At 56.8% G+C, this 23,801-nt stretch overlaps 2 protein-coding genes and 1 long non-coding RNA gene across 5 annotated transcripts in view; 1 reads left to right on the top strand and 2 right to left on the bottom strand.

The window, feature by feature from the left end:
- NADK (NAD kinase) overlaps positions 1-3,766 on the bottom strand; it is a 24,121-nt gene extending 20,355 nt beyond the window's left edge. The window contains exon 1 of the mRNA XM_082686285.1: positions 3,642-3,766. Coding sequence (XP_082542411.1) covers positions 3,642-3,724 — 83 coding nt within the window. The 5' untranslated portion in view covers positions 3,725-3,766. The remainder of the gene's footprint in view (positions 1-3,641) is intronic.
- Positions 3,767-5,141: 1,375 nt separating this feature from the next.
- LOC309842294 lies at positions 5,142-7,627 on the top strand. The gene is made up of 2 exons (XR_014299599.1): positions 5,142-5,179; positions 6,477-7,627. It is a non-coding gene; the product is annotated as an uncharacterized lncRNA (long non-coding RNA).
- The window catches only part of GNB1 (G protein subunit beta 1), an 88,516-nt gene continuing 72,030 nt past the window's right edge, over positions 7,316-23,801 (bottom strand). For all 3 annotated transcript variants that reach the window (XM_082686269.1, XM_082686270.1, XM_082686271.1), the window contains exons 6-11: positions 23,568-23,730; positions 14,144-14,210; positions 12,659-12,860; positions 11,603-11,819; positions 9,269-9,381; positions 7,316-9,044 (exon numbers count right to left, since the gene is read on the bottom strand). In XM_082686269.1, coding sequence (XP_082542395.1) covers positions 9,275-9,381; positions 11,603-11,819; positions 12,659-12,860; positions 14,144-14,210; positions 23,568-23,730 — 756 coding nt within the window. In that variant the 3' untranslated portion in view covers positions 7,316-9,044; positions 9,269-9,274. The remainder of the gene's footprint in view (positions 9,045-9,268; positions 9,382-11,602; positions 11,820-12,658; positions 12,861-14,143; positions 14,211-23,567; positions 23,731-23,801) is intronic.

Consider the following 23,801-nt stretch of genomic DNA (forward strand, 5'->3'; position numbering starts at 1 on the left):
TATAAAATCTTAAAAAAGAGAAGTATAGAATCCTGCAACTGCAAGCTGGCTTTTATCTCAGAGTAATAAAAACGTCTGTCTACATAAACACGGCTCGGGAGTGTTCCCAGCAGCTTCATGTGCAATCGAGGGACTGCAGCTGGCCGCCCCAAGGTCTCTCTCGTAAAAAACAACAACAACAACAAAAACTACTATTCTATGGGTGTGTAAAATCAAGTCGGGGGGTTACAAGGGTCCCTGCAGTATTTCACAACTTCCTGTCTATCTATAATTATTTTAAAACAATAAAAAAATAAACATATCGGGCCTGGGTGGCTCAGTGGGTGAAGCCGCTGCCTTCGGCTCAGGTCATGGTCCCAGGGTCCTGGGATCGAGCCCCGCATTGGGCTCCCTGCTCGGCGGGGAGCCTGCTTCCCTCTCTCTGCCTACTTCTCTGCCTACTTGTGATTTCTGTCAAATAAATAAATAAAATTTAAAAAAATATATAAATAAACCTATCAAAACTACAAAAGGCAAATATATTTAAAAATCTTGGGTGCCTGGGTGGCTCAGTGGTTAAGCCGCTGCCTTCGGCTCAGGTCATGATCTCAGGGTCCTGGGATCGAGTCCCGCATCGGGCTCTCTGCTCAGCGGGGAGCCTGCTTCCTCCTCTCTCTCTCTGCCTGCCTCTCTACCTACTTGTGATTTCTCTCTGTCAAATAAATAAATAAATAATCTAAAAAAAAAAAAAAATCTTCTATTACCCATTATCTAGAAGCTATGAATCTTTACTCAGGAAAACTAACGTGATGACAAGGTTGTTCCAGTACGTTACCTGTTTGAAAAGGATGAGGTTCGAATTCCATCTAAATTCATGCACATTCCTAACAGTCTTTTTTTTTTTTTTTTAATTTATTTGACAGAGATCACAGGCAGGCAGAGAGAGAGAGCAGGAAGCAGGCTCCCCGCCGAGCAGGGAGTCGGATGCGGGGCTCGATCCCAGGACCCTGGGACCATGACCTGAGCCGAAGGCAGAGGCGTCACCCACTGAGCCCCCAGGCGCCCCACAAATCTAATTTTTAAAAACGACTCTGGCACTGGGGAATTTCATTAGGAGAAAAGTGTTGGGCAGCAACTTTCCTAGGAGCCACACGTGCTGGGCAGGGACAGGCTGCGAAGGCAGGAGTCCGCCGGCGGGACGGCCGGGACACCCCCGAGAGCCCGCGTGTCCCCGCGGAAAACACTGAAGGGAAAGGAGGGCTCATTCGCGGACCCGAGCCGCCGGGGTCGGCCTCAGCAGGCGGCGCGGAGGCCGTGCAGAGGCTCGCGCTCGCTCCTCCCCGCCTCCTCCCGGCCGCGGCGCCCAGGGCCGGCAGGGAGGCGACCCCCCGCGTCCGCACGGGCGGCGTCCGAGCCCAGGGAGGCCTCTCGGGCGGTTCTCCGGCCCCCGAGCCTGAGCGGCGACCCCACGAGCTGAGCGGGCGCGGACGGGAAGGGGCAGCTCCAGACGCGGCGGCGGAGGAAGGGCGGGGGCCGCGGGCTCGGGGGGCAGCGGGGCAGCCGCCAGCCGGACCGCAGACGCGCACCGCGGGGCCCTCGGAAGCCGGCTCGGCCAGCGCGTCCTCGCGGCCTCAACAGGTGTGCAGGGGGCGGCCCGGGCGCGGCTCCCGCCTCTCCGGGGCGCCGGCGGACTCGCCCCGAAGCTCCCCCGGCGACTGTCCGCGGTCAGAGAAGTCCGGGATTTCGGGGACTAAGACGCGGGCGGGACCCCACGACACCGGCACGAACGCCTGCGCCTGCCGTCCGCGGGGCCGCCCGGGGAACCCGACGGCTGCCTGCCCTGCGGCCGGGGCCGGACGGGCCCCAGAGCCCGAGCCCGTCGGACGCGAAGAGCCGCGGCGCGGCGAGGGCCCCCCGCCGGCGCCACCCGTGCCCCGGCCCCGGCCCCGGCCCTCCCCAGGCGCGGGCGGCGGGGCAAAGGTCACAGCGAGGGCGCGGCAGGGCGGCGGGGACGGGCTCCCGGGGAGCGAGTGCGCGGAGGCCGTCGCCCGCGGACGCGCCACCGCCGCCCCCCAGGCCCGGGGCGCACGCCCAGGCCAGCGAGCAGGTCCGCGGTGCCGGGCCGAGGCGCGCCCCGGGCGGGCGGGGAACAGGAACCTGTTACTCGGAATCCCGGCCCGGGGCCTCCGTTCGCTCGCGCCGGGCCCTGCCGCCGTCGCCAGGCGGGCGCCCCCAGCCCCCGAGGGCGCGGCGACCCCACCTGCCCCCGAGGGCTCGACCCTCCGGGCTGCCCGCCGACCCGACTCCGGAGGCGGCCGGCGAGGGCGGCCGTCGCGCCCCCAGGCCCACACCGGGGCAGGCCCGCCTCCCCCCGGCCCCGGCCCCGGTCCCCGCGCTCCCAGGCCCCCGGGCCGCCCCGCGACCCCGGACGGCGGCGACGGCGGGCGGAGGGCCGGGCCGGCCGGCCGCGCGCACTCACCGTTCGCTGCCCTGGGCGCTTGCGGGGCCGTCCCCTCTCTGGGCCGAGCCCGCGGGCCACGCCGCCCCGCCGCCGCTCACCGTCGCTAGCCGGGCCCCGACGCCGCGGCCGCCCTCCGCCCCATGGCCGCCCCACGGCCGCCGGGACCGCGGCGCCGGCCCGCCGAGCAGCAATGCAGCCAGTGCGCACGCGCGTCCCCGCCCACGCAAGCGCCCCGCCCCGCGCGCACGCCCCGCCCCACGCATGCGCCGCGGCCCGCCCCCGCGCATGCGCCCCGCCTTCGCACGTGGGTCCGCTAGCAAGGACCTGGGGTTGGGGGCGGGGGCCCGGGTGCTGCGGCCTGGGGGTCCGTGGGGGTCGGTGGGGCTGGAGGGGGGAGGCCCGCGGTGGGACATCGGCTGCCCCGACCCCGATAGCGGCCGCCGCGAAGAAGAACCTTGGTTCCCACTTATCCCCCCGCGTTGGCAGCACGTCCACTCGCGCCCCTTGCCCCTTGCCGCCCCCGCTCCCGTCCACCGCGGGCGGGGTGGGCTGGCTGCTGACCCCCGCGAGGGGTGACAGCACCCGCTTAGGATGCCGTCACTGACGGGGTGTGAATCTGCTCAGAAGGCAGATTCTGTTTTGGGAACTAAAACTGGTTGCGGGCAGCTGCGACAGCGCGGCCACTCCGGGCCGGACAGCCAGCGGGGGCGGGGGCGGGGGCGGGGGCGGGAGCGGGGCGCCGCAGGCCTCTCCCACCGCAGGCAGCCTGGCGGGGCCCTACACGCCGCGGGGACTACAGGGGGTCTGGGCGTGGGATGTCAAAGGGTCCCTCCAGGGTGACCTGCTGGCATCGTCATCCGCCTCCCCCCTCACCATCACCACCCGAGGACACGGAGGAGAGAGGAAGGGGACCAAGGCCACAGTTATCCACTTTGTAGCTTCAGGTGGTGGAGCTCCAGGCCTCCCCCACCCCAGTCCACCCAGGAGTCCGGTGTCCCAACAGTGTGCCAGGCACCAGGGACACGTCTGCGAATAAGGGGTCACTGTAGAAGAACCGGGGTAGTGCGCCGTTCGGTCCTTGGTGACCTACCTGGCTCCCCACGTGCCCACCGTTATTGCGTGTGTACACGCAGGGCTCCCCACCTGTGTGGAGTGGAGTCCTCTGCGGCAGCGTGGCTGCCCGTTTCCCCTGCCCACATACCTGAGGTGCTCAGTCTCCTCTGGTGGGGTCTTCCGGCCCTGTGTGCAGAGACTCCAAACACAGATGGGCACAAAACAGGACATGTCTCACTACTGTCCTGGGACTACTGGGCAGTGGGGTCACCAAGAGTGAGTAGAAAGGGGGGCAAGGTTGTCAGGAATTTGGGGGGATTTCTCAAGCTCTGTAACTTCCCCATCTGGTTATTTTGGAAACCCAACCACTTCCTGAAAGTGACAGCCAGCCACACCCACGGGGGAGAAGCCTTTTGAGCTGTGTATTTTGCACATGTTCATTAACAGAAAATTAATGCTTGATCCAGCACTTACCATGTTCTAGGGACTGGACTGAGCCTCTGAAGAACTTTCTGGAGCAGGAAGTCTATAGAGAGGACACCAGGGCAGGAGAGCCAGTCTGGTAACTAGCCAAAGTCACACGGCAGGTCCCTTCCTTTGTGCCCTTCTGTAAAGGGAACTTGTGCAGATAGCTATAGTAATGGACAGCTTGGGTCCTCTGTAGACCTCAAGACTTCACACGGGAGTGCTTCCCCATTTCAGAGATGAGAACACAGGGGCTGTGGCTTCCTTCCGCTGACCAGATTGTGCAATTTCTCCCAGCAGGCCCTAGCCCCACCCAGCCCCCTCAAGGGCTGACCAGCAATAATGGAAGCCAGTTCTGGGAGGGGTTCCTTGGGGGCACCGGAAGGTTCCTAGAAGTTTTGTTTGGGCTGAGTCCAAAGGTGGAACAGGAATAAGCCAGGCCTGCTGGTGAGAGGGAAGGGCCAGCAGCAGGGACAAAGGCCGGTTAGTTTGGGCTGGGCTGAGGTTGGGGGTTCTGCCTCAGAGGCTCTCAGGTAAAGCTTTCCCAGCACTAGTATTTGTTTCTTTGCATTTTTCTGAAACATGACTTGTGACTCCGGTTTTATTGAACCCTCAGACCCCTAAACCTAGATGCACCGTCTTCTGAGGAGTGGAATGATGGCGGACAGCAGAATCGGTGGGTTAGGTGGGAGAAGGGAGCCTGGGCCATGGAAGGTAGAGCCAGATAGGCTGCCTGCTCAGACCTGGACTCATTCGGGTAGGGTGGGGGGTCCTGGATTTTGAGTGCAGTTTGGTGGTCCAGGCTCTCGGGTGGAGCTGGGTGCTCTCAGCTCACAGGGAAGTTGGCCTCAGCTGTGCCTGGCAGGGGTGGGGGAGGTGAACAGAGGCTGCCCAGTATTCAAAAGGGGAAGTGGCCAGGAGCCTTGGGTGACAGGGGTGGCAGGGAGGGACCAAGGCTCCCTGTGGGGGATGGGGTGGCTTGGGGTATGCAGAGGTCATCTCCTCCATCCTCAGCCTCAGGCCTCTGGTTAGTAACCATGGGACAAGTCCAGCCCCTCCCACATGGCCACTCCTTCCCAGGGGCCAGTGTCTGGAATTGCCAATGTTGCAGTGTCCTGTTTGGAGCGGTTTTTGGGGACAGAGTGGAGCAGCCCCTCTTCCTGCTGACCTTTGAAGTGCCATGCACACAGTTCAGCAGGGAACAGGATCTTCGAGTGGACGGTCAGCTTCTCACCGGGGTGCTCTGTGAAGGGGCACGCCTTGCCAGCAGCTGGGAGGAGCCCCCGTGGGGCAGAGGCAGTGGCAGCCTGGGGCGGGTGGGGTCTGACACCTGCATACAGGGGCTCAAGGAAGCAGGTGCTTTTGTTGTCTGTGGTTTTCACTTGGGGAACCCCGGGCACAGACAGGCCAAGTAACCTGCAGCAAGGACCTGAAGGGCACATTCTGCCCTTGGCTCCAGGAAGGGCGTTGACTGGACTCAAGAAGCAGGCAGTGGTGGGGGTAGACGGAGTGCTAGGAAGAAGGGAGACGCTGCCTGGACGGCATACCCCTCTGGGCAGCCCCCAGGGCTGGTGGGGCCAGGTTGAGGGTCAGGGTCTATGGGAGGTGGCATGAGACCCCAGTATTCATCTGGGGCACAACACTGAGTGGGTGTGGTGGGGACAGGGCCTAGTAGTCAGAGAGAGGCTCCAGCTGGAGTCAAGCCTCCAAGGGCTCCGTGTGGGGCTTGGACAGCATGCCTGCAACAGATGTGCCCCCAAGGGCAGGGCCACAACTAGAACAGGAGGGGCGGTGGTTGCAGGGGAGACTGGAGCGGTGGAAGGGAGCACGGTGGGCACCCTGGAGGGGGACACGCGGCACAGAGCGAGAGGTCACTTCCCGGGACTGTCCCAGCAGCACAGGCCAAGTGCTAAAGGGTTCACTCCGTCTGGGCAACCCTGAGTTCTGTGCCCGAAGGATGAGAACTAGCACAGTCCACCCAGGCAGCTCAGGTGCCCCTTTCTAGATGCCCCTACTGATGTCGGTTTCCAGGGACTGCTCTGGTGAGAATGTGGGACAGTAATCTCAAAGCCAGCAAGAGGGCCGCACCATGCAGAGACCATGTCAGCTTCTCTGCCCTGGGGTCAGGGAACGGGGGCATGCTGGGTGCCAGGCTGGGGCACCGGGGAGAGGGAACAGGTAGACATCCGAGGGCTACCAGGTTCCATTGTACCCCATGCCCACTTCGTGCCCACTCCAGGGTGTGCCCCTGGGCAAGCTAACCACCTGCTTTCTATTTTTTAAACATTGTACTTATTGGACAGAGACAGGGAGCGAGAGAGCGTGTGTGCACAAGCAGGCAGAGTGGCAGGCAGAGGGAGGAGCAGATTCCCTTGCTGAGCAGAGAGCCTGATATGGGACTTGATCCCAGGACCCTGGGATCATGACCTGAGCCAGGGGCAGCAGCTTTAAACGGACTGAACCACCCAGGCGCCCCTAACCACCTGCTTTCTGATCCTAAGAGAACCTTCCTCCCCAGGACTCTGGCTGTCAGCCCCAGGGGCACCTCGGATGCTCTCTGGCATTTCGTAAGACAGCTGGCAGTGTCATTCAGGGAGCTGTGGGAGAGGAGGGCGAAGCCAGGCAAACCCACCATTCAGGCTGCCAGTCTCCGAGGAGACAGCACCCCAGGTCCTCGCAGGAGCACTCAGGAAGCCCCCGCTGCTCCATCTTGCTGATGATTGGGAGAACAGAGACTCAGGTGGGAGTACTTCCCATGGAGAGCAGTCTTCACTTATTTATGAAAAAGTACCAACATTTAACCCATGAAAACTTACCAGGTTACCCCTGACAGCTATGAAGAGTGAGGAAGAACGGGACCGACCGCCCAGGCGCGGGGCCTTTGGGAGCGCGGGCCCGTTCTGACTTACTGCTCACGCTTTGGTGGCGGATGCTTATTTTCCTTTTGAGCGAGCTGGAGTTCTTTTTATCCAGACTGAGATCAAAAACAGTCAGCAGGAGCAGCGTCCTCAGACATCTTCCCGAGGAAGGAGCTAGAAGCAAGGGGGCGCAGGCCCAGAAGACAAGAGACGGGAGGGAGGGCCCTGGGGACACCCCATGCACGCACCCTGGGCAGCGGCCCGAGAGGTTGGGAGTGGTCTGGGTGGTGGCAGAACTGCGGGGACCTGGCACAGGACCCGACCCTCCTTTCATGGACTCTCGGTGATGGGGATGAAAGACCTGGCAGAGAAACGGGCAGCCGTGGGACAGCCCACACAGCCAGATCCGGCCAACCTCCCGGAGCAGGGCGGCCAGGACAGCAGGGCTGCCGTCAGGACCCCAAACAGCCTGGCAAATAAGCAGCCACACCAAAGTCCCTCATGTCAAACTGCTTTATTACATCTTAAATAACAGTACAGTTTAATATAGTATCTATCTTGCATCCAGCCTCCTTGCAATACACTGACTTTAAAATCAAATACAAACAGTGAGGGGCACAGGGTGCAGAGAGCGCTACAGAGGTGTGTATGGAAAGGAGGGCGGGCTCGTGCTCATCCTCTCTGCCAGACCCAGGCCTGCTGCACGCCACAGCACAGTTCTCCACGGGCTGCTGCAGAAACAGGGCAGAGAGAAGCCACCACTGCTGCTGGGAAGTGGGCTCGGGGGCAGGGAGGCACCCTCAGCACTGCCATGCCAACACTGCTGCCGGCCACGGGCCTCCAGCGGGACCAGGGAGGTCTGCGTGTTCGAGAACGATCGGCCTCCTTACAGAGTGGTGCAAAAGGCTGGCTCCACGGCCGAGACAGGCCAGGAGGAAGTTACAGAGGAAGGCCAGGGTCTCCGGTCCCTGCCCCCCACCCCCGCCCCTGAATCCAACAGTGATCATTTGGAACAGGACTTTTTTTTTTCTTTTTTTTTTTCCCCAAGAGAAAGAAAGAAACAGTGATGATCCCGCTGCCCAAGCATGTAGCGCTGCCAGCCGCCCGGCTTCCGTCGCTGGTGCGGAGCAGCAGTGAGGGGACAGAGCCGCAGTGGTTACAACTGTAAAGAGGTTATTTCTTAAAAGAAAAACAACATCTAAGGACTGGGTCCTGTATGCGCTTTTGAGCATTTCTACAGCATGCGATTCTAAGAGTAAACCCACCCAATATGGCAAACGATCAAATTTTTTAAAATTTAACTTAGAAAGTTTGAGATCATTATTTTCAAAACATTGATTTGTACATGGTTTCATACACAAATAATTGACTGACTATCCAAGCACAGGACGGGCGCCTCTCTGGAAAACAGAGGTTCCTGACGGCTGGGGGGGCGGGGCGCGGGGTAGTGTCGGGCTCTCGCTACCCACTTCCCTCCGACTTCACGAGGAAACCCAAGGTTTGATTAAGAACTGAACGGAGAAGGCAGGAGGGCGGGTGCAGAAGGTGCCTGACCGCGTGCTCAGGGCCGCCCGCACCGCGCTTGGGGCCTTCCCTTATTGGCGCCTTCCTTTCCGAGCCGCGTTTGTGCGCCAGGTCGTGTGACACGAGACAAAAACGAAAAAGTGAGGGACGCAATTTACATCATTAACAACTTCGAAGAGGCCGCGGCACACCCTCTCCCTCTGTGTAACTATCGGACAGAAAGGAATCGATTTTAAAAAGGAAACATGAATGTTTGCAAAATCCTGTTACCACACGACCTGAAATTCAGAACCAATTACGAGATAAAATCCTCAACTTGTTTTGCATGAACAGCACAAAACGGGGTCACTGACCTAAAATTCAAATGAACTAGTGAAAAGGTGTGTCTGCCTCGCAATCACACTCAGGTTTACCTTCTGGTTAGCACGTTTATTAGAGTATTTCCTTTTAAATTCATCTGAGACAAAAAAGAAAACAAAGACCATGGTCCCGGGAGGAATGCACGACTTGTTGAGTTGACAGCACAGAGATTCTTCTCTTCGTAGGAATTGTGCTCTTGGTTTCAGCAATAAGTGAAGGAAAAGGTCTTGCCCTTTTGCAGTTCTGAGGGGGAGGGCGTCCGCGTTAGTAGGGTGGATTGGAAATGCTATCACTGTCACGCTTCAAGGTTGGAATGATCTTCCAGTCGCCACGACGTCCGCCTGCTATTTTGAAACAGTTCAAAGAAACGTATAAAGACAACACCTGGAGCCCCCGCCACTGCTCTTCCTCTCGACCCTGCCCCCAGGGCTCCCGGCTCAGGGGCCAGCGGCCTCACCTCCCCACGCTCCCCTGTCAGCTCCCAGCGGGAGCCCCGGCAGCCGTGACCGCCCCGTGCTGAGGGGCACGCAGGGGGCGTGCAGGGAGGGCGCCTGGGCCGTCCTGTTACCTGTCGTTAGTTCCAGATCTTGAGGAAGCTATCCCAGGACCCCGTCGCCACGGCCATCCCGTCGTCAGTCACCCCCAGGCAGCTAACGCGGTTGTCGTGCCCGGCCAAGACACCTGAGGGCAGAGGACAGCCAGTCACCTGGGGACCCGGGACGCCCCAGCGGGCAGCGACGTGGTGATGTGACACAGTTGCTGGGTGGCAGGACCTCGCGGGACCCCTGGGCCCTGAGGCCCAGCCCCTGCAACGCCCCCACGGGCAGGAAAGGACAGGCCAGGAGGAGAAGCCGCGCTCCCCCGGAGCGAGTACAGCTCAGCGCCGTCGCGCAGGCGTCTCCGGCCGGGGAAGCAGCCCCCGCGGAGCGCCCGGAAGCGAAGTCTGCTGCGGTTGCTACGGGCTGGGAGGGCCAAGTCTGGTACGAAGAGAAGAGTGGGACAAGGAGCAGACCGGGTAACAAGGGCACAAAGCAGCGGAGAGCTCAGGGCCTCTTGCGCCAGCTCCTGAGTGGACGCATGATGGCGAGAACCTTAAATAAGGGGCGCCCGGGGGGCTCGTCGGTGGGGCCTCTGACTCTTGATTTCCGCTGCGCTCACGAGCGCGGGATCAGGAGGCTGGAGCCGACGCCGGGATCCCCGCTCAGGGTGCAGTCCAGGGTGCAGTCCGCCTGCTTCTCCCCCTCTGCCCCTCCCACTAGTGCGCGCTCTCTCTCTCTCTCTCTCTCTCTAAAGTAAGTCAATCTTTCAGCAAAAGCAAATCCAACCATCTCAACCTGAGGGCAACTGCGACCTAAGAGTGTGGCTGTGGGCTGTTCCTCATTATAACCCCTGAATAAGCCCTGAAGTCTAGTTCAGGGCACAGGGCTCAGAGGGCTGGTGACAGATACAGGAAGGGGAAAGCCGACGGAACGTCACAGGGCGACCCCATGCTGAACCCACAGTGAGACAGGCCTCCTGTCGGCTGATTTCAGAGAACCCCTGTCCGGTTCCTACAGTCCCTAGTGTCCCAACTGCGTAAACAGCCTCGCCGGACGGAGCAGTGTTCTCTGCCACGGCGCCGTGACCAGGGAACGGCTGGGGCAGAGGCACCGGGAGCAAGGGGTCTGCGAGGGGCAGCAGGCCGGGCAGGAGGGGAGCTCAGTCTGGGGCGGGACAAGATCCATCGGAAACTGGGAGATCCCATAAGAACCTCAGGAGACCCCGAGTCATGCGCCCCTCCTCCCCCACCAAGATACAGAGTTGAAATAGTCTGAATGTATCGATTCAACGGCCTTGCCTGATGTTTAATATAGAAAGTTTCTCATCTTTTGTGCAACTTGTATCTTATTATTACTTTTTTTTTTTTTAAGATTTTATTTATTTATTTGACAGAGAGAGATCACAGTAGACAGAGAGGCAGGCAGAGAGAGAGAGAGAGAGAGAGAAGCAGGCTCCCCGCCGAGCAGAGAGCCCGAAGCGGGACTCGATCCCAGGACCCTGAGATCACGACCTGAGCTGAAGGCAGCGGCTTAACCCACTGAGCCACCCAGGGGCCCCTTATTATTACTTTTTAAGATTTTATTCTTGGGGCCCCTGGGTGGCTCAGTCAGTTAAGTGTCTGACTGTTGGTTTCGGCTCAGGTCGTGCTCTCAGGGTGGGGAGACTGAGCTCTGTGTCCACCTCCACACTCAGCGCTAAGTCCGCTTCTCCTCTGTCCCCTCCCCCTGCTCGTGCTCTCTCTAAAATAAAAACATAAATCTTAAAAGGAAATAATTCATACGTACATACACACACATCCATATTTCATTTTTAGGCAATCTCTACACCCTGTGTGGGGCTTGAACTAACAACCCTGAGATCAAGAGTCGCACGCATCACCGAGCGAGCCAGCCAGACGCCCCCGTACAAGCTGAATTTTCACGCACTTGACAACCACACAGTCGCCTTTGATGTGTGAACTTCAGACTTCATACCTCACTGGGCACACCGGGCCAAGCCTGTGCTCCACACTTAGCGGACACAGTTCCACCACGTACAGCCAGAGGGTACAGAAAGCAAGGCGAGGGCCCTGGAGCGCCGGCGCCTCACGCGGCTGTCTACGTGCACCGCACACAGTAAGCGCGGGGGGAGGTGCCGGCACTCCAGAAACCCGTGCGCGCCGACAGCCCGAGCACGGATGCCCTGGCCTGTCCCCCGGCCCTCCACCGGGCCACACCGGGAGGCGGGCAGGCGTACCCAGGTGCGCGTCTCTTAGCAGCGCGGCGGGCACAGAGCCACACATTCCAGCCTCCGTGCGTCACGTCCATCCTCGAAGGTGCTACCCGAGCCCCAGGAGGCCCAGGAGGGTCCAGTGAGCACCTACCTGCCCTGTCGGCCTTGAGAGCATCCCACACGTTGCAGTTAAAGTCATCGTAGCCCGCGAGGAGGAGGCGGCCGCTCTTGGAGAAAGACACGGAGGTGATCCCGCAGATGATGTTGTCGTGGGAGTAGGTCATGAGCTCCTGGTCCGCGCGGAGGTCGAACAGCCTACAGGTGGCGTCATCCGAGCCGGTGGCAAAGGCGTTGCCGTTTGGAAAGAACTAGAAAGCAAGTGCAGAGCGTGCAAACACACAAAGAGAAGTCCGGGAAACGGGACTGCCCGACAGCAGGCCTCCTGCTGGCACGGGACGGCACGGTCGGCAGGGCTGGGCTCCGGCCCACGCGGTGGGTCGGGTCGGAGCGGCAGCCGCCTGGGCACCTGGATGTGAGGTCGTCGGTACTGGGGCAGCGCAGCCGCTGTCTTCCCCAGACTGGACTGCACTTCTCAAGAAACTATTTCCCAGGGGATCAGGAAGAGCATGGTCACCCCCGAGGGCCACCAACGCCAGACTAGCCTTGTGGAGAAGGGAGCCCGAGCCCCCAGCAACCAGACCGCACCCATCACATCTTCCCCCAAGAGCCCTTCACATCAGGGTGAGGCGGTGAAGGGAAGGCTCCTTCCGCGGGCTGTGCCCAACCTCAGGGAGGGGCCGAGGGTGTAAGGTTCCTACTCAAAGCTCAGCTTCTGCCTCCCGCTCCTCAGAGGCTGTGCTGACTGGGCTGACTACTGCCTCGTTTACCCCAACTAGAGGGAAGCCAGGGTACGGATCGCTGGCTTGCCCCAGGGCTGGGAGCAGGTCCCTGCACACAACAGGCCCAACCCCAGTGTCTGTGGGGTGAACAGTGGCACAGAATTCGCTGGTGTCACGGGATAGAATGCATCCCACCTCAGTTTTCTATAGGGAACTTTCCGTAAAATAGGTTAGAGGTGCATGCAAAACACAGACCCGCTAACCCTGAACACATTTAAGAACCTGATGTGTTCTGCAGCATTCAAGAAGTCATCTAACTTGCTAACGGCGTGCAAAGGCCCTGACCCACAGCCTCACCCCCTACTCACACAGATGGCATTGATGTCGGACTCGTGGCCGGTGAAAGTTTGCCGGCACATCCCTTCTCGCACATCCCAGAGTTTGGCTGAAGCGTCACAAGCACCAGAGACAAACAGTCTGGTGTCAGGAGCGAGGGAAAGGCTCATAACATCTCCAGTGTGTCCAGTGAACGTGGTCGTCTGCTGGCCGGTCTCGATGTCCCACAGAGCGCTGTAGCACGGACACAGGACAAGCAGTCACCTCACTCTGTCAGATAACCAGTCATGTGACAAACTGTCCCTCAGACCACCTGGGACCACAGCAGACCTCTGCACGTTTTCTCGCGACAAAAATCTAAATTCTGTCAAGTGACTGTGTGGAAGGGAAACAAAGCCACAAGCGGGACAGGGCTCTCGAGCAGCCCTGCGTCTGGTGCCCAGGGGCATCCGCCGAGCAGCTCCAGACGGGGGCACAGTGACACGCAGACAGAGCCACGAGGGTGGCACATGCCATGTTCTGTGCCCCAGACTCCAGGGTCCCCACTGAAAACCGCTCTGTCCGCACCAGCCCGCCGGGACATCTGGCTCAGACGCACACCCACTCGCTCCGTTCACACCTACACTGCGTGGACTTCCCTGCCCGGGGCCGGAGGGACTACAGGGAGGAAACAAAACGTGCCCAGGACTCTGAAAAACACTTAGTCGTAACTGATAAAGCTTTAAAAATCATCTTCTAATCAAGAAATTCTTCCCCACTTGACAATCTAGATTACACCTCTTTTGTGAACTTTCAAAGTTTATACAAAAAGGACACCTTGAGGATGAGGACAAGCGGGGTCTGGGAGTCAGGCCCCAGCCCAGGGCACGCGATGACATCATGTCTCAAAGACCAGAAAAGCCCCCAGGAGAGTTTCTGTCTAAAGCGACTCCTAAAATCCCTGTCTGAACCAAACCAAATGATGTTAACAATCCTTAAGGCGAACCTCCAGGCTCCGAAGATGGAAGCAAACCAACCAACCTAGATGATCACGTACACGTGCGTCCTGGTGCCACAAATGGAGATGTTCTGGAGATTCTCTAACTGGGCTTCTAACTCTAGGCAAGGGAACAGCTCAAACTCGGGGAAGTCCGCACAGTCCACCGGCCATCACCCCTGAGCTCTGCCGGGTCCACGCGGCACCACGTCCCACCGAGAGCGCAGGCGAGCACACCCGCTCCCCCAGAGCGCTGCCGAGTGTCGGCCGGCCAGGGAGCGTGTGCGGGGGAGAGAAAAACGGGCATTTCTCATACAGCTGCAGCCTCAATGTCATGAGTCAGTTCTTCCTTGTTCAAAATTAAACTTGGAGCTTTAACATCTGCAGAGTACAATGAACTCACTCATCACTCACGCACTTGTGTTTGATGCCTCACGGCCGCTTCGGACTAATAAAAGATGGCCTAATTAACGCCAAGAATCTTATTTCCTACACATCTACGGCAAGCAGTGGGAGAAAGGTGTGGCGCTCAGATGCTTACCAGGTGGTGTCCCCAGAGCTGGTGACGATCTGATTGTCATCCAGGAAGCGGCAGCAGGACAGGTAACCTGGAAAACAGACACGGATGAGACCCCGACCTGCAAGCCGCACCCCGCCCTAACTCTAAGGTCCTGCAAATAGAGAAACACACTGGCAGAACGACTACGACTGGGAGTCCCACGTGGAGGTGAAGACCGCGGCCTTGTCAGCGACACGGGGCCTCGGCTGGCTCACAGCCCGCAGGCCAGCAGGCGTGGGCCCCAGCACAAAGGGGAGGCAGGAAGCCGCCCGCCCCACACCCTGCTGAACACAGGGCAGATGCAGGGAACACACGCCGCCTCCGCTCCTCTGACCCACACGCGGGGACAGAGGTTCCCTTCTCACTCACACCCACTCATCCCACAACAACGCACCCCGGCGCCTGGAACACATCCATGAGCAAAGGAGCGCTCCTTTCCCTCCCGGAGCTCACACTCCAGGGGCAGAGACAGCACGCACATGTTAGCGGAAGGGGAGACGGTGGTCTGCAGAGGCCTCCCGACCCCTCCGGGAGGGCACAGAGCTGGGGTTGGGGTGCCGGGCGGAGCAGATTAGTTTTCTCCAGGACGCCATGGTACGAAGGGTGGCATGGGAGCCGTTGTGCGCTGCCCGAGCCCCAGCCCTGCCGCGCGAGCCGGAGCCAGGGCTGTGGAGCCGGGCCTGGGAGGCTGAGGCTGGGGCGCAGGAGATCCCCAGCCTGCACCGGCGTGTGCTAGAGAAAAGCTAACCAGAAAAGCGATTCTGCAGTACCTCCACATTAGGATTTCTACTTAATTAGCTCTGTTTACCGCAGTTCACAATTTTGTTCTACTGTAAGGGACCCCGAGAACTAGAAGTGCAGGGTCAACAAATCTGACCCCAGAAGGAGTGTGCCCAGTGGGCTGGCCAGCACAGTGCCAGTGCCGCCCACACCCCAGCTGGCCAGGGGTCAGACGGAAGGGGCAGCAACACTGCCTCTCTTGCAAGGATAGGATGCCCTGCCTCGTTTGCCCAGAAATCCTTATTCCCAGTCCACAGCAGAGCCACATATGACGCTGTGCAAATCAGTGAAATAAAATACACACCAAGAAGGAACCACAGAAGGGTTCTGGTATGGAAAGTATAAGAATACAGGGAAAACAAAGCATTTATCTAAGAAATATCGCCCAAATCCTCAGCAATGACGACTTCCAAACATCATCTATGGGCCTAGAAAAGGACGGACGGCCAAGCACTTCGCAGAGCCCAGGTCACAGCACCCACAGGGATAGCAGGTAGCTCCGGGGTGCATCAGTGCCCAGCTAGGTGAGCAGTGGCCTGTGCCGAGAGATCACCCAATACCACATCCACACTGTGCACCTGACCCGTGGCCCCACCGTGAGACCAGGACAGCCTCAGAGTTGCCACCGGGCTGGACAGCGGCTTCAAAACGTGGACCCAGGGGCACCTGGGTGGCTCAGGAGGTTAAAGCAGCCGACTCTTAATTTTGGCTCAGGTCCCGATTTCCAGGTGGAGGGCTCTGTGCCAGGTGGGAGTCTGCTTGAGAGTCACCTGCTGCCTGCAGCCCCGCCACGCTCTAGCTTTCCTGCACTCTCTCAAAAAAAGGAAAAAAAGGAAAAAGAAAGAAAACAGACTGTGGGCTCTGAAATCAGAAATAAATGGCTCAGTCCTCTGGCAGTGGCTGAACCAGCACTACGTTCTGTGATGAGCCCCGGTCGGTCTCCCCAGTAACTGGGGGTGGTCCCAGAGAACGAGGAACGGAGCTGTGTGTGCACTCCGTGGGTTCTGGAAAGTCCGCGACAGTTACTATCTCTGTTACCGAAGAATGAAACCATGACCTGGAGGACTGTTTGTGCAGACACGCGTCTGTACGTGGACGGGGGTTACCTCAGGGGCAGACAGCTCCCAGCAGGTGTGTGTGTTTGTGGATACGGGGTCTGCACGAAGTTCGGGGTGTGCTACCCAGTGACCCGCCAACAGCGCTGCTGTCTTTTGGGAGCCCATGGGGGGCTGGGAAAGTACAGCCGTCAAGCAAAGGAGCCAAGTCTGGAGGTGCATGGGCACGAGGGTGTCCCTGTGCCCCTCACAGAAACCATGGAGGACAGGGTCAGGACATGCTGGGGACAGCCTGGGGCAGGGACCAGGCAGCCACAGTCCAGAGACAGGAGGCTTAAAACAGGCAGTGCAGAGAGCAGGTGCCTGGGTCAGGGACCGGGGTGAGATCAGGGAGTGCTGTCAGCCGAGGCCCAGAGGAGAGAGGCAGGACGCGCTGAAAGAGCATGTTGTCTGGCTGGAAATCGGTTGCTCGAGAAGCAAATATACTTACTTCTGCATTGGAAAAGCTACTGACCCAGAGAGAGCAAAACCGAGTACTAATGTGGGTAGAAGAGTGACTTGTGTGGCTTCCCCAAGACCAAGGGCCCAATGAAGGTAACTTATCCCAAGAAAATGGTTATGAGCTTGAGGGGTCATTCACCTACGAGAACGTTCACACTACCGACAAATGGGAAACCGGCCAGATATCCAGCAACAGGAACACATCAGCAGGCAACGGAGCTCTCGCAGCTCTTTTTTTATTTGACAGAGATAAAGATCCAAGTAGGCAGAGAGAGAGGCGGAAGCAGGCTCCCCGCTGAGCAGAGAGCCCGATGCAGGGCTTGATCCCAGGACCCTGAGACCATGACCTGAGCTGAAGGCAGAGGTTTTAACCCACTGAGCCTCACAGGTGCCCCTGGGACTCTCTCGACTCTTTTAAAACATCACAGTTCTGGGTGAGATTATAGGTTAAAAACACAAAGGAAGAGCATTTAAAGTTATCTCCCCGAATTTCTCCAGTGAGCATGTGGTGCTGGTTGAGGCCAGCCCACCCCTGGAGAGCACCAGGGCACCAGGGTGGGTACCATGGCTGAGTCGAAGCTGGAGGCGGAGATACAGGCCCCACCATGGGCACCCACCAGGCACAGGCTTGTGCAGCACCTGCAGCAGCTTCTGCTCTGGGAGGGGCACCTTCCAGCTCCGAGCTAGAGGGAAAACCACCTCCCTCTGCGGTGTGCGCAGCGGCCGAGAGCAGAGACCAAGCACACTGCTTGAGGAGTATGGTAAAAAGGGAAAAAAGACACGACAAAGTAACTCAAAGATGTGAGAGTGAGAGTGAGAGTGAGGAAATGCCAAAGAAGGGTCTTATTAAGAGTCAGAAGAGCTTGGGGGAGCCTGGGTTGTTCAGTCATTAAGGGTTTGACAGATGTTGGCTCACGTCGAGATCTCTGGGTCGTAGGATCGAGCCCCGCATCGGGCTCTGCGCTGGGCACGGAGCTTGCCTCTCTCCCTCCCTCTCGTAAGTAAGTATGTAAGTCAGTCAGAGTTGAGAGACAAATTTATAAAGTGTTTATGGCAGAAGACGCAATCAGATGAAAACCTAAGCAGACTAGAAACAGCTTCAGATGCACTCACAAGGCTGTGTGGCCTCATCCTCTCAGAGCTTGGGGTCTGGGGCAGTTTGCCATCATCCTTCCAGGACGGCGTGAGGTCTGGTCTAGGCAGTCTGTCCAGGAGGCTGGCTGGGTGGGTGTGGAACCTAGTGTGGCCAATGGCAAGCACAGACAGGACCTGCGGCCACCCTAGAAAAAGAGGCTCTTTCCCTGCTGGGGCTGCTAAGCGGGCCAGATGGAAAGGAGGCCGAGGGGGCCATCCAGAGGGAAGCCAGAGGGCAAGCGCTGAGCAGACAGCACCATGAGCCCTGCACCCCGCCAGGCGTCAGGCAGCCCGACCCCCCAGAACGGTCCATGAGATTACTTAGTGGGCAGCGGGACCAGACTGTGACACACACACATCCAAAGCCTAAAGCCCAAAGCATGTCACATTTAACTAACTGCCAACGACGACGGTGCCAACAAGCAGCCCAGGGGTAACCCCGGAGCAGAGTGACGATCTCGCCCACATCCGAGTTTGCTGGCGGGCGCCAGAGAAACGAGTCATTAGTACAGAGCGGGTCTGGTCACTGCGCTCTCACGTGGATGTAACATATTCAGCCTCAGATTATATGAACAAACCATCCCTACAAAACAAAGTCTGAGCCATCAGAGCCGGGTTGGCAGGAACGCTAGGCAGTCGCAGACAACATATCATGTTGCACCCAGAAAATTTCTGGCTAAACTCCTGATCAAAATGTTTATGCCTTGATGTCAGGAAGAGCACTGTGTCCACACTGCAATGACATGTTTGGGAAGGAAGGGACCTCTGAAAGCAGGTGCCCATTCTCTGCTCATTAGCATACAGGGACCAGCTCTGAGAACAGTCTGTGACACAAGGCCTGACACTTTGGTCTGATGGGAGTCTTCAGGGAGCTCCTCACTCTCAAACATGAGGATTTCCACCAAACAGCACTTGGCAAGTGCTATTCTGTATGTAATACATTTATACTAACGATAATAAATGTCTCCTCTCCATCACCGAGACCTCAGTCCACCAGCCACTCCCAGAGGCATCCTTTGCTCTGTAAGACAGAGCACCGTCAAGTGCTCCTCTCTAAAGTGCGGGCAGAGAGGATCCAAACCCTGGGTAGCTGACTCTACAGAAAGAAGCTTCTGTTGGTTCCATGTGGACCCTCACATTGCATGGAAACAAGAGCAGGCCACAAATGATTACCAAGAGCCTTAATTCCCGAGGCTGAGGGCGCGATTCCCATCCTGGGCCTCAGACACGACTAGGAAGGATTCAGTACACCTGCTGGTAACAGCACTCACAGGAGTACTTTCTAAGATTTTACAAGAAAATGTCCCCACCATGGCATAACAAAGAGTTCTCAACCTGATGCTCAGGCCAGAGAGAGGCATCGTAAGTGACGGATGGATGCCCAGGTCTGAGACAAGACAAAGACCATAAACCCTCCGATGTGCTGAACCCATAACAGTTCACACCTGTACCCTATGACTAAAATAAGATTATTTTAAGCTTATCAGATTTCAACCTTTATTGACTTGAAGATGAAAATTATGTAGCATGTCTGAAGAAGATAATACATACACTTTTTAAAAATAAAGATTTTATTTATTTATTTGACAGACAGAGATCACAAGTAGGCAGAGAGGCAGGCAGAGACAGAGAGGGAAGCAGGCTCCCCGCTGAGCAGAGAGCCCGATGCGGGGCTTGATCCCAGGACCCTGAGATCATGACCTGAGCCGAAGGCAGAGGCTTAACCCACTGAGCCACCCACCCAGGCTCCCCAGTAATACATATTCATAAGAGGCCAAATGTTTTTAAGGAACCACTCAACTCCCAGGAAGTCAAATTTCGTGATGTAGGAAGAAAACAAAAATTGCAAAATATTTCCTCTAAGCCTCATATATTTCTTTTTTTGACAAGTGTAGTGTTAAAAACTTTAAAGCCTTAATTAAAAATGGAAGTCAATATACTGAATCTGAGGATAAATCAGGGACTGATAAACATTAAGAATGTCTGTTTTTTCTGCGTTGGAAGCTCATCAGTGCGAGAAACAAGGCAGTTTACGAGGTGTGCTCCCTGGACAGAGGCACGCGGCTCATGAGGACCCTGCGGAGAGCCCACCCCAGCCTCCGGCTGTGGGGCAGCAGTTCCCACCCAGAGAAGCAACTTTCCCGCAGAAAACAACCAGGAGCTCTGGACAAATATAAAACAAACAGGGGTGCCTGGCTGGCTCTTAATCTCAGGGTCATGAGTTTAAGCCCCACAGTGGGTGTGGAGACTGCTTAAAAATAAAATCTTTGAAACAAATAAAGAAGCATATTAAAGGTGCAAGAAGCAAGGGCAGACCGCAAGGAGGTGAGCCGACACTTGGGCAAGAAGAAAGGCACGGAGTGTGTTTTGGTGGCAGGTCCCCATCTCACGCCACACGGTAAGATCCCTGTCCGACCTTCTCAATCAGGCAGCAGGCAGATCTGCCGACAACCACAGTCGGAAAGGGAGAGAAGAAAGCCTAGAAGGGGAGGCCACAGAGCGGGAGCCCTCCACCTCGCGCCTAAGGCCCAGAGCTCACACGGGAACCCCACGGGCGAAGAGCGGGCTCCGCGAGACCCGGCTAACGGGGAAAGGACAGCCAAGGTTTCTGGCTGATGGCGCGCAGCACGGGTCGGGGGAACACAAGAGTCCAGCCTCCACAACGCGACACCTCCGCGATACGTCCCCGGGGCCAGGGAGGTGTTCAAAATTACTGATCGTACTATAATAGGAAGTGTCACCCGTACGGAAGAGGAAAGAGCCACCAAGATCAACCCCAAGAGGATTCGTTGTTCAAACAGCAGACGACGGTTCTGAGGACCGCTCTCAGAACCATGAAGGAAACCAAATATACACGAAATAAATAAAAAGACAGGAAATCTCAGCAGAAGAATAGTAACAGATATTTTTTAAAAAGCAAACAAAAATTCTGCAATCTGAAAACAGAACATCTGACGTGTCAGGCTGCTGTGTGGTCAGAACACTGAAGGTGACAAAAGTCCCGTGAACCCGGGGACGGAATGCAGAGGGGGAGACTGCCAAAAACAGAAGAGTCCCAGGGCCCCACCGGACCATACCAGAACCCACACACTGATGTGCAACAGAAGAGAGGACTACAGAACAGAAAATATTTTTGAGGACTGGCCTAAAATGTCCCTAATTTAGTAAAAAACAAAGCTTTACAAATTCAAGATACTGGGGTGCCTGGGTGGCTCCGTCGTTAAGCATCTGCCTTGGGCTCAGGTCATGGTCTCAGGGTCCTGGGACTGAGCCCCGCGTCGGGCTCCCAGCGTAGTGGGGAGCCTGCTTCCCCCTCTCCCATTCCCCTGCCAGTATTTCCTTTCTCGCTAGGTCTCTCTCTGTCAAATAAACAAATAAAATCTTAAAAAACAACAACAAAACTAAAGCGAACTCATTAAGCTCAAGAGAACGCAGAAGAAAGCTTGCGCCCTGGGGCAGGAGGAGCACTAGAGCTAGTCAACACTGAGGTCAAAGTCAAGGGCAACTCAAGCTTCCTCGAACGGCCAAGAATGTTTGTAGGGAAAGGCAGAACCGTGGATGATGGGGCACATAGAGCGACAGCTCGGTGAACGTGACAAAGGCAGACGAAAGGCAGAGAGCGCCTGGGCAGCTCGGTCGTTGAGCGTCTGACTCCTGATCAGCTCAGGTCAGGTCAGGACCTCAGAGTCCTGAGACTGGGTCCCTGCCCTGGCCAGGCTCCCAGCTGGGTGTGGAGTCTGCTTGAGCTTCTCACTCTTCCTCTGCCCTCCCCCAGTTTGTGCGTTCTCTCTCTTTAAAAAAAAAAAAAAAAAAAAAAAAAAAAGATGAAGGGGATTAAATGGGCCTTTGTGGCTGGCAAGGCTCTTATATTTTATATGAACTGATGCAGTATGAACTCTGAGTGGACCGTGAAACATTATATAATGTACGTCGTAATCCCTACATAAACCACTAAAAATTAATGCAAAGAGGAAACCAAACAGCCATCAGATAAACTCCGCAAACTCAGCTTAGTGCGTTAACCCCAAAGGCACGAAAACAAAGCAAGCGGCGCGGCAGAGCCGAGGACAACTGTATGTGTGCGGCGTGACCCCTGCTCCAGGAACAGGAGTGAACCAGGACCACTGGAAAGGCAGAGGCCTTTAGAACGGGTAAGAGACGTGACCCCACTAGAGGCTATCTAGTAAAGATACAGCCAAGTTGAAAGAAAATAGACGGAAAAAAACATGTGGAAACAAAAGAAATTGGGAGCCACTCTGCGGGTATCAGCTAAGTAGACTTACGACAAAGAATGTTCTGAGAGAAAAGGGGACATTACATCATGACAAGAGGATCGATTCGTCAGGAAGACACAACACCCATAAATGTATGTGCTTCGACTAAGAGCTCAGAACACACAAAGCAAAAACTGCCAGATTAAAGAGAGAAAGCCCATAGTCAGGGCCCTTAACATCCGCTCCCAGCAGCCACAGAGAGAAAGACACGAGAGACTTGAAAAGGATCAAAAGTCTGGTTCGAATAAGCACACGGAGAACAGGGCCCGGCACCTGCAAAACAGACCAGTTTTCGAGTGTCTGTGGCCTGCTCACCCTGACCGTCTCTGCTCCACTAAAAACAAGTCCCAACAAACAGAAAAAAACTGAAACGACACGGGGTTTGTTTTCAGAACATAACGGAATTTAATTATAAATCCATAATAAGCTGTGCAAGGAAACCTCAGGTACTTGAAAATTAAACATCATACTTGTAAGGAACATACGAACCAAAGAAGTAACCAAAAGGACAGTAAAAATACTTCAAGCTGAGCGATAACAGTTAAAGCCCTGTTTAGAGGGAAATTTATAGCTTTAAGTGGTTCTCTCTGAAAAAGAAAGGTCTAAGGTTCCACCTTAAGAAGCCAGAAAATGAAGAAGGGAGCAATCCCAGCGAAGCCGAGAGCAGGAGATAACGTGGGCCGGTGCGGAGCCAAAGACAGGACCCGCACGCCGTCTAACCCTGCTGCTGGCCAGAGGGGAGGCCCACGGGGATGCAGGGAACAGAGGGGACTGACGCGCCCTTCCAGCGACGAGCGCCGGTGTGCGGTAAGTGTACTGCAGCCCCGAGGCGGACACAGCGCTCTTGCCAGTTATACATTAATCCAGACAAACAAAAAGTCACAAAAATTAAAAAAAAAAAAAAAGGACCACAGACATACTCCTGTTTGGCTGAAGTTAATTTAACAGAAGAAGGCTTCACTGGAGTCAGAGGAGTGTCACATGCGCTGCGCTGACGACCACCTCGCTGGCTGCGTGCGCTGTGGCGGGCCTAGCGGGGAGTGACTGTGAGAACTGAGCAGTCACACAAGTAAGATATGAGGACGAGGCTTCCTTCTTCAGAAACGCTATGCTGTCTGTTCTGAAGACAAGCGTCACAGGTCAACTAAGCAAGGACCAGTAATAGGCCACCCAACCCTTAAAGCCAGCTGCGTTCGCAAGAACAGCCCAGAAGACTCGATTCTGTGTCCCTTCAGCAGGAGTGCTAGCGGCTGTGAAGTGGCTAAAGGGGACCGCGCTGATCTGTCCGTGCGCGTGTGTGCGTATGCGCGCGTCTCCGTGCGTCACACATGTATGTGCAGATTAGGAAACCCTCGTGGAAAGGCACTCGAGATTCAAGATGGCTTCCAGGAAACCAACAGACCGAACTACGTTACCACGAAACGATAAAGGGCGGCTGCAAGGTGTGAAGGTGGTGGCCTAAGTCCCCGAGATCCTTGCAAACAGGATGCTACGAAGACCTCAACCCCAAGGTTTCTTACCAGTGAGCATCGTCAGAATGTCTCTGGCCATTATTACAATCAGTCCCATTCGATAATCACTGAGAAGAAGCCTCCGTCCAAAGCCTGGAGCGCACGGCAGGCAAACATCTCCAGCCCCGAAGTCACCAGTGCGAACACGTACCTGTATGTCCGGCCAGTTCACGGCTCACACGTACATTCCCTTCGCGAGTTTTCAGATTGTAAATGGAGCAAATGTTGTCCAGGCCGCCGCAGGCCACATAGTTCCCGGAAGGGGCATACGCACAGGTCATGACCCATGAGGAGCGCAGAGGGATGGCGTGGACCTGACAGAACACAGACGAGGCGGACACTCAAGTTCAGAACATGAACCACAGACACTAGGGTTCTTTCCAGT

This window comes from Mustela nivalis (assembly GCF_964662115.1).
Source record: "Mustela nivalis genome assembly, chromosome: 10".
In the NCBI taxonomy this organism is placed as follows: domain Eukaryota; kingdom Metazoa; phylum Chordata; class Mammalia; order Carnivora; family Mustelidae; genus Mustela; species Mustela nivalis.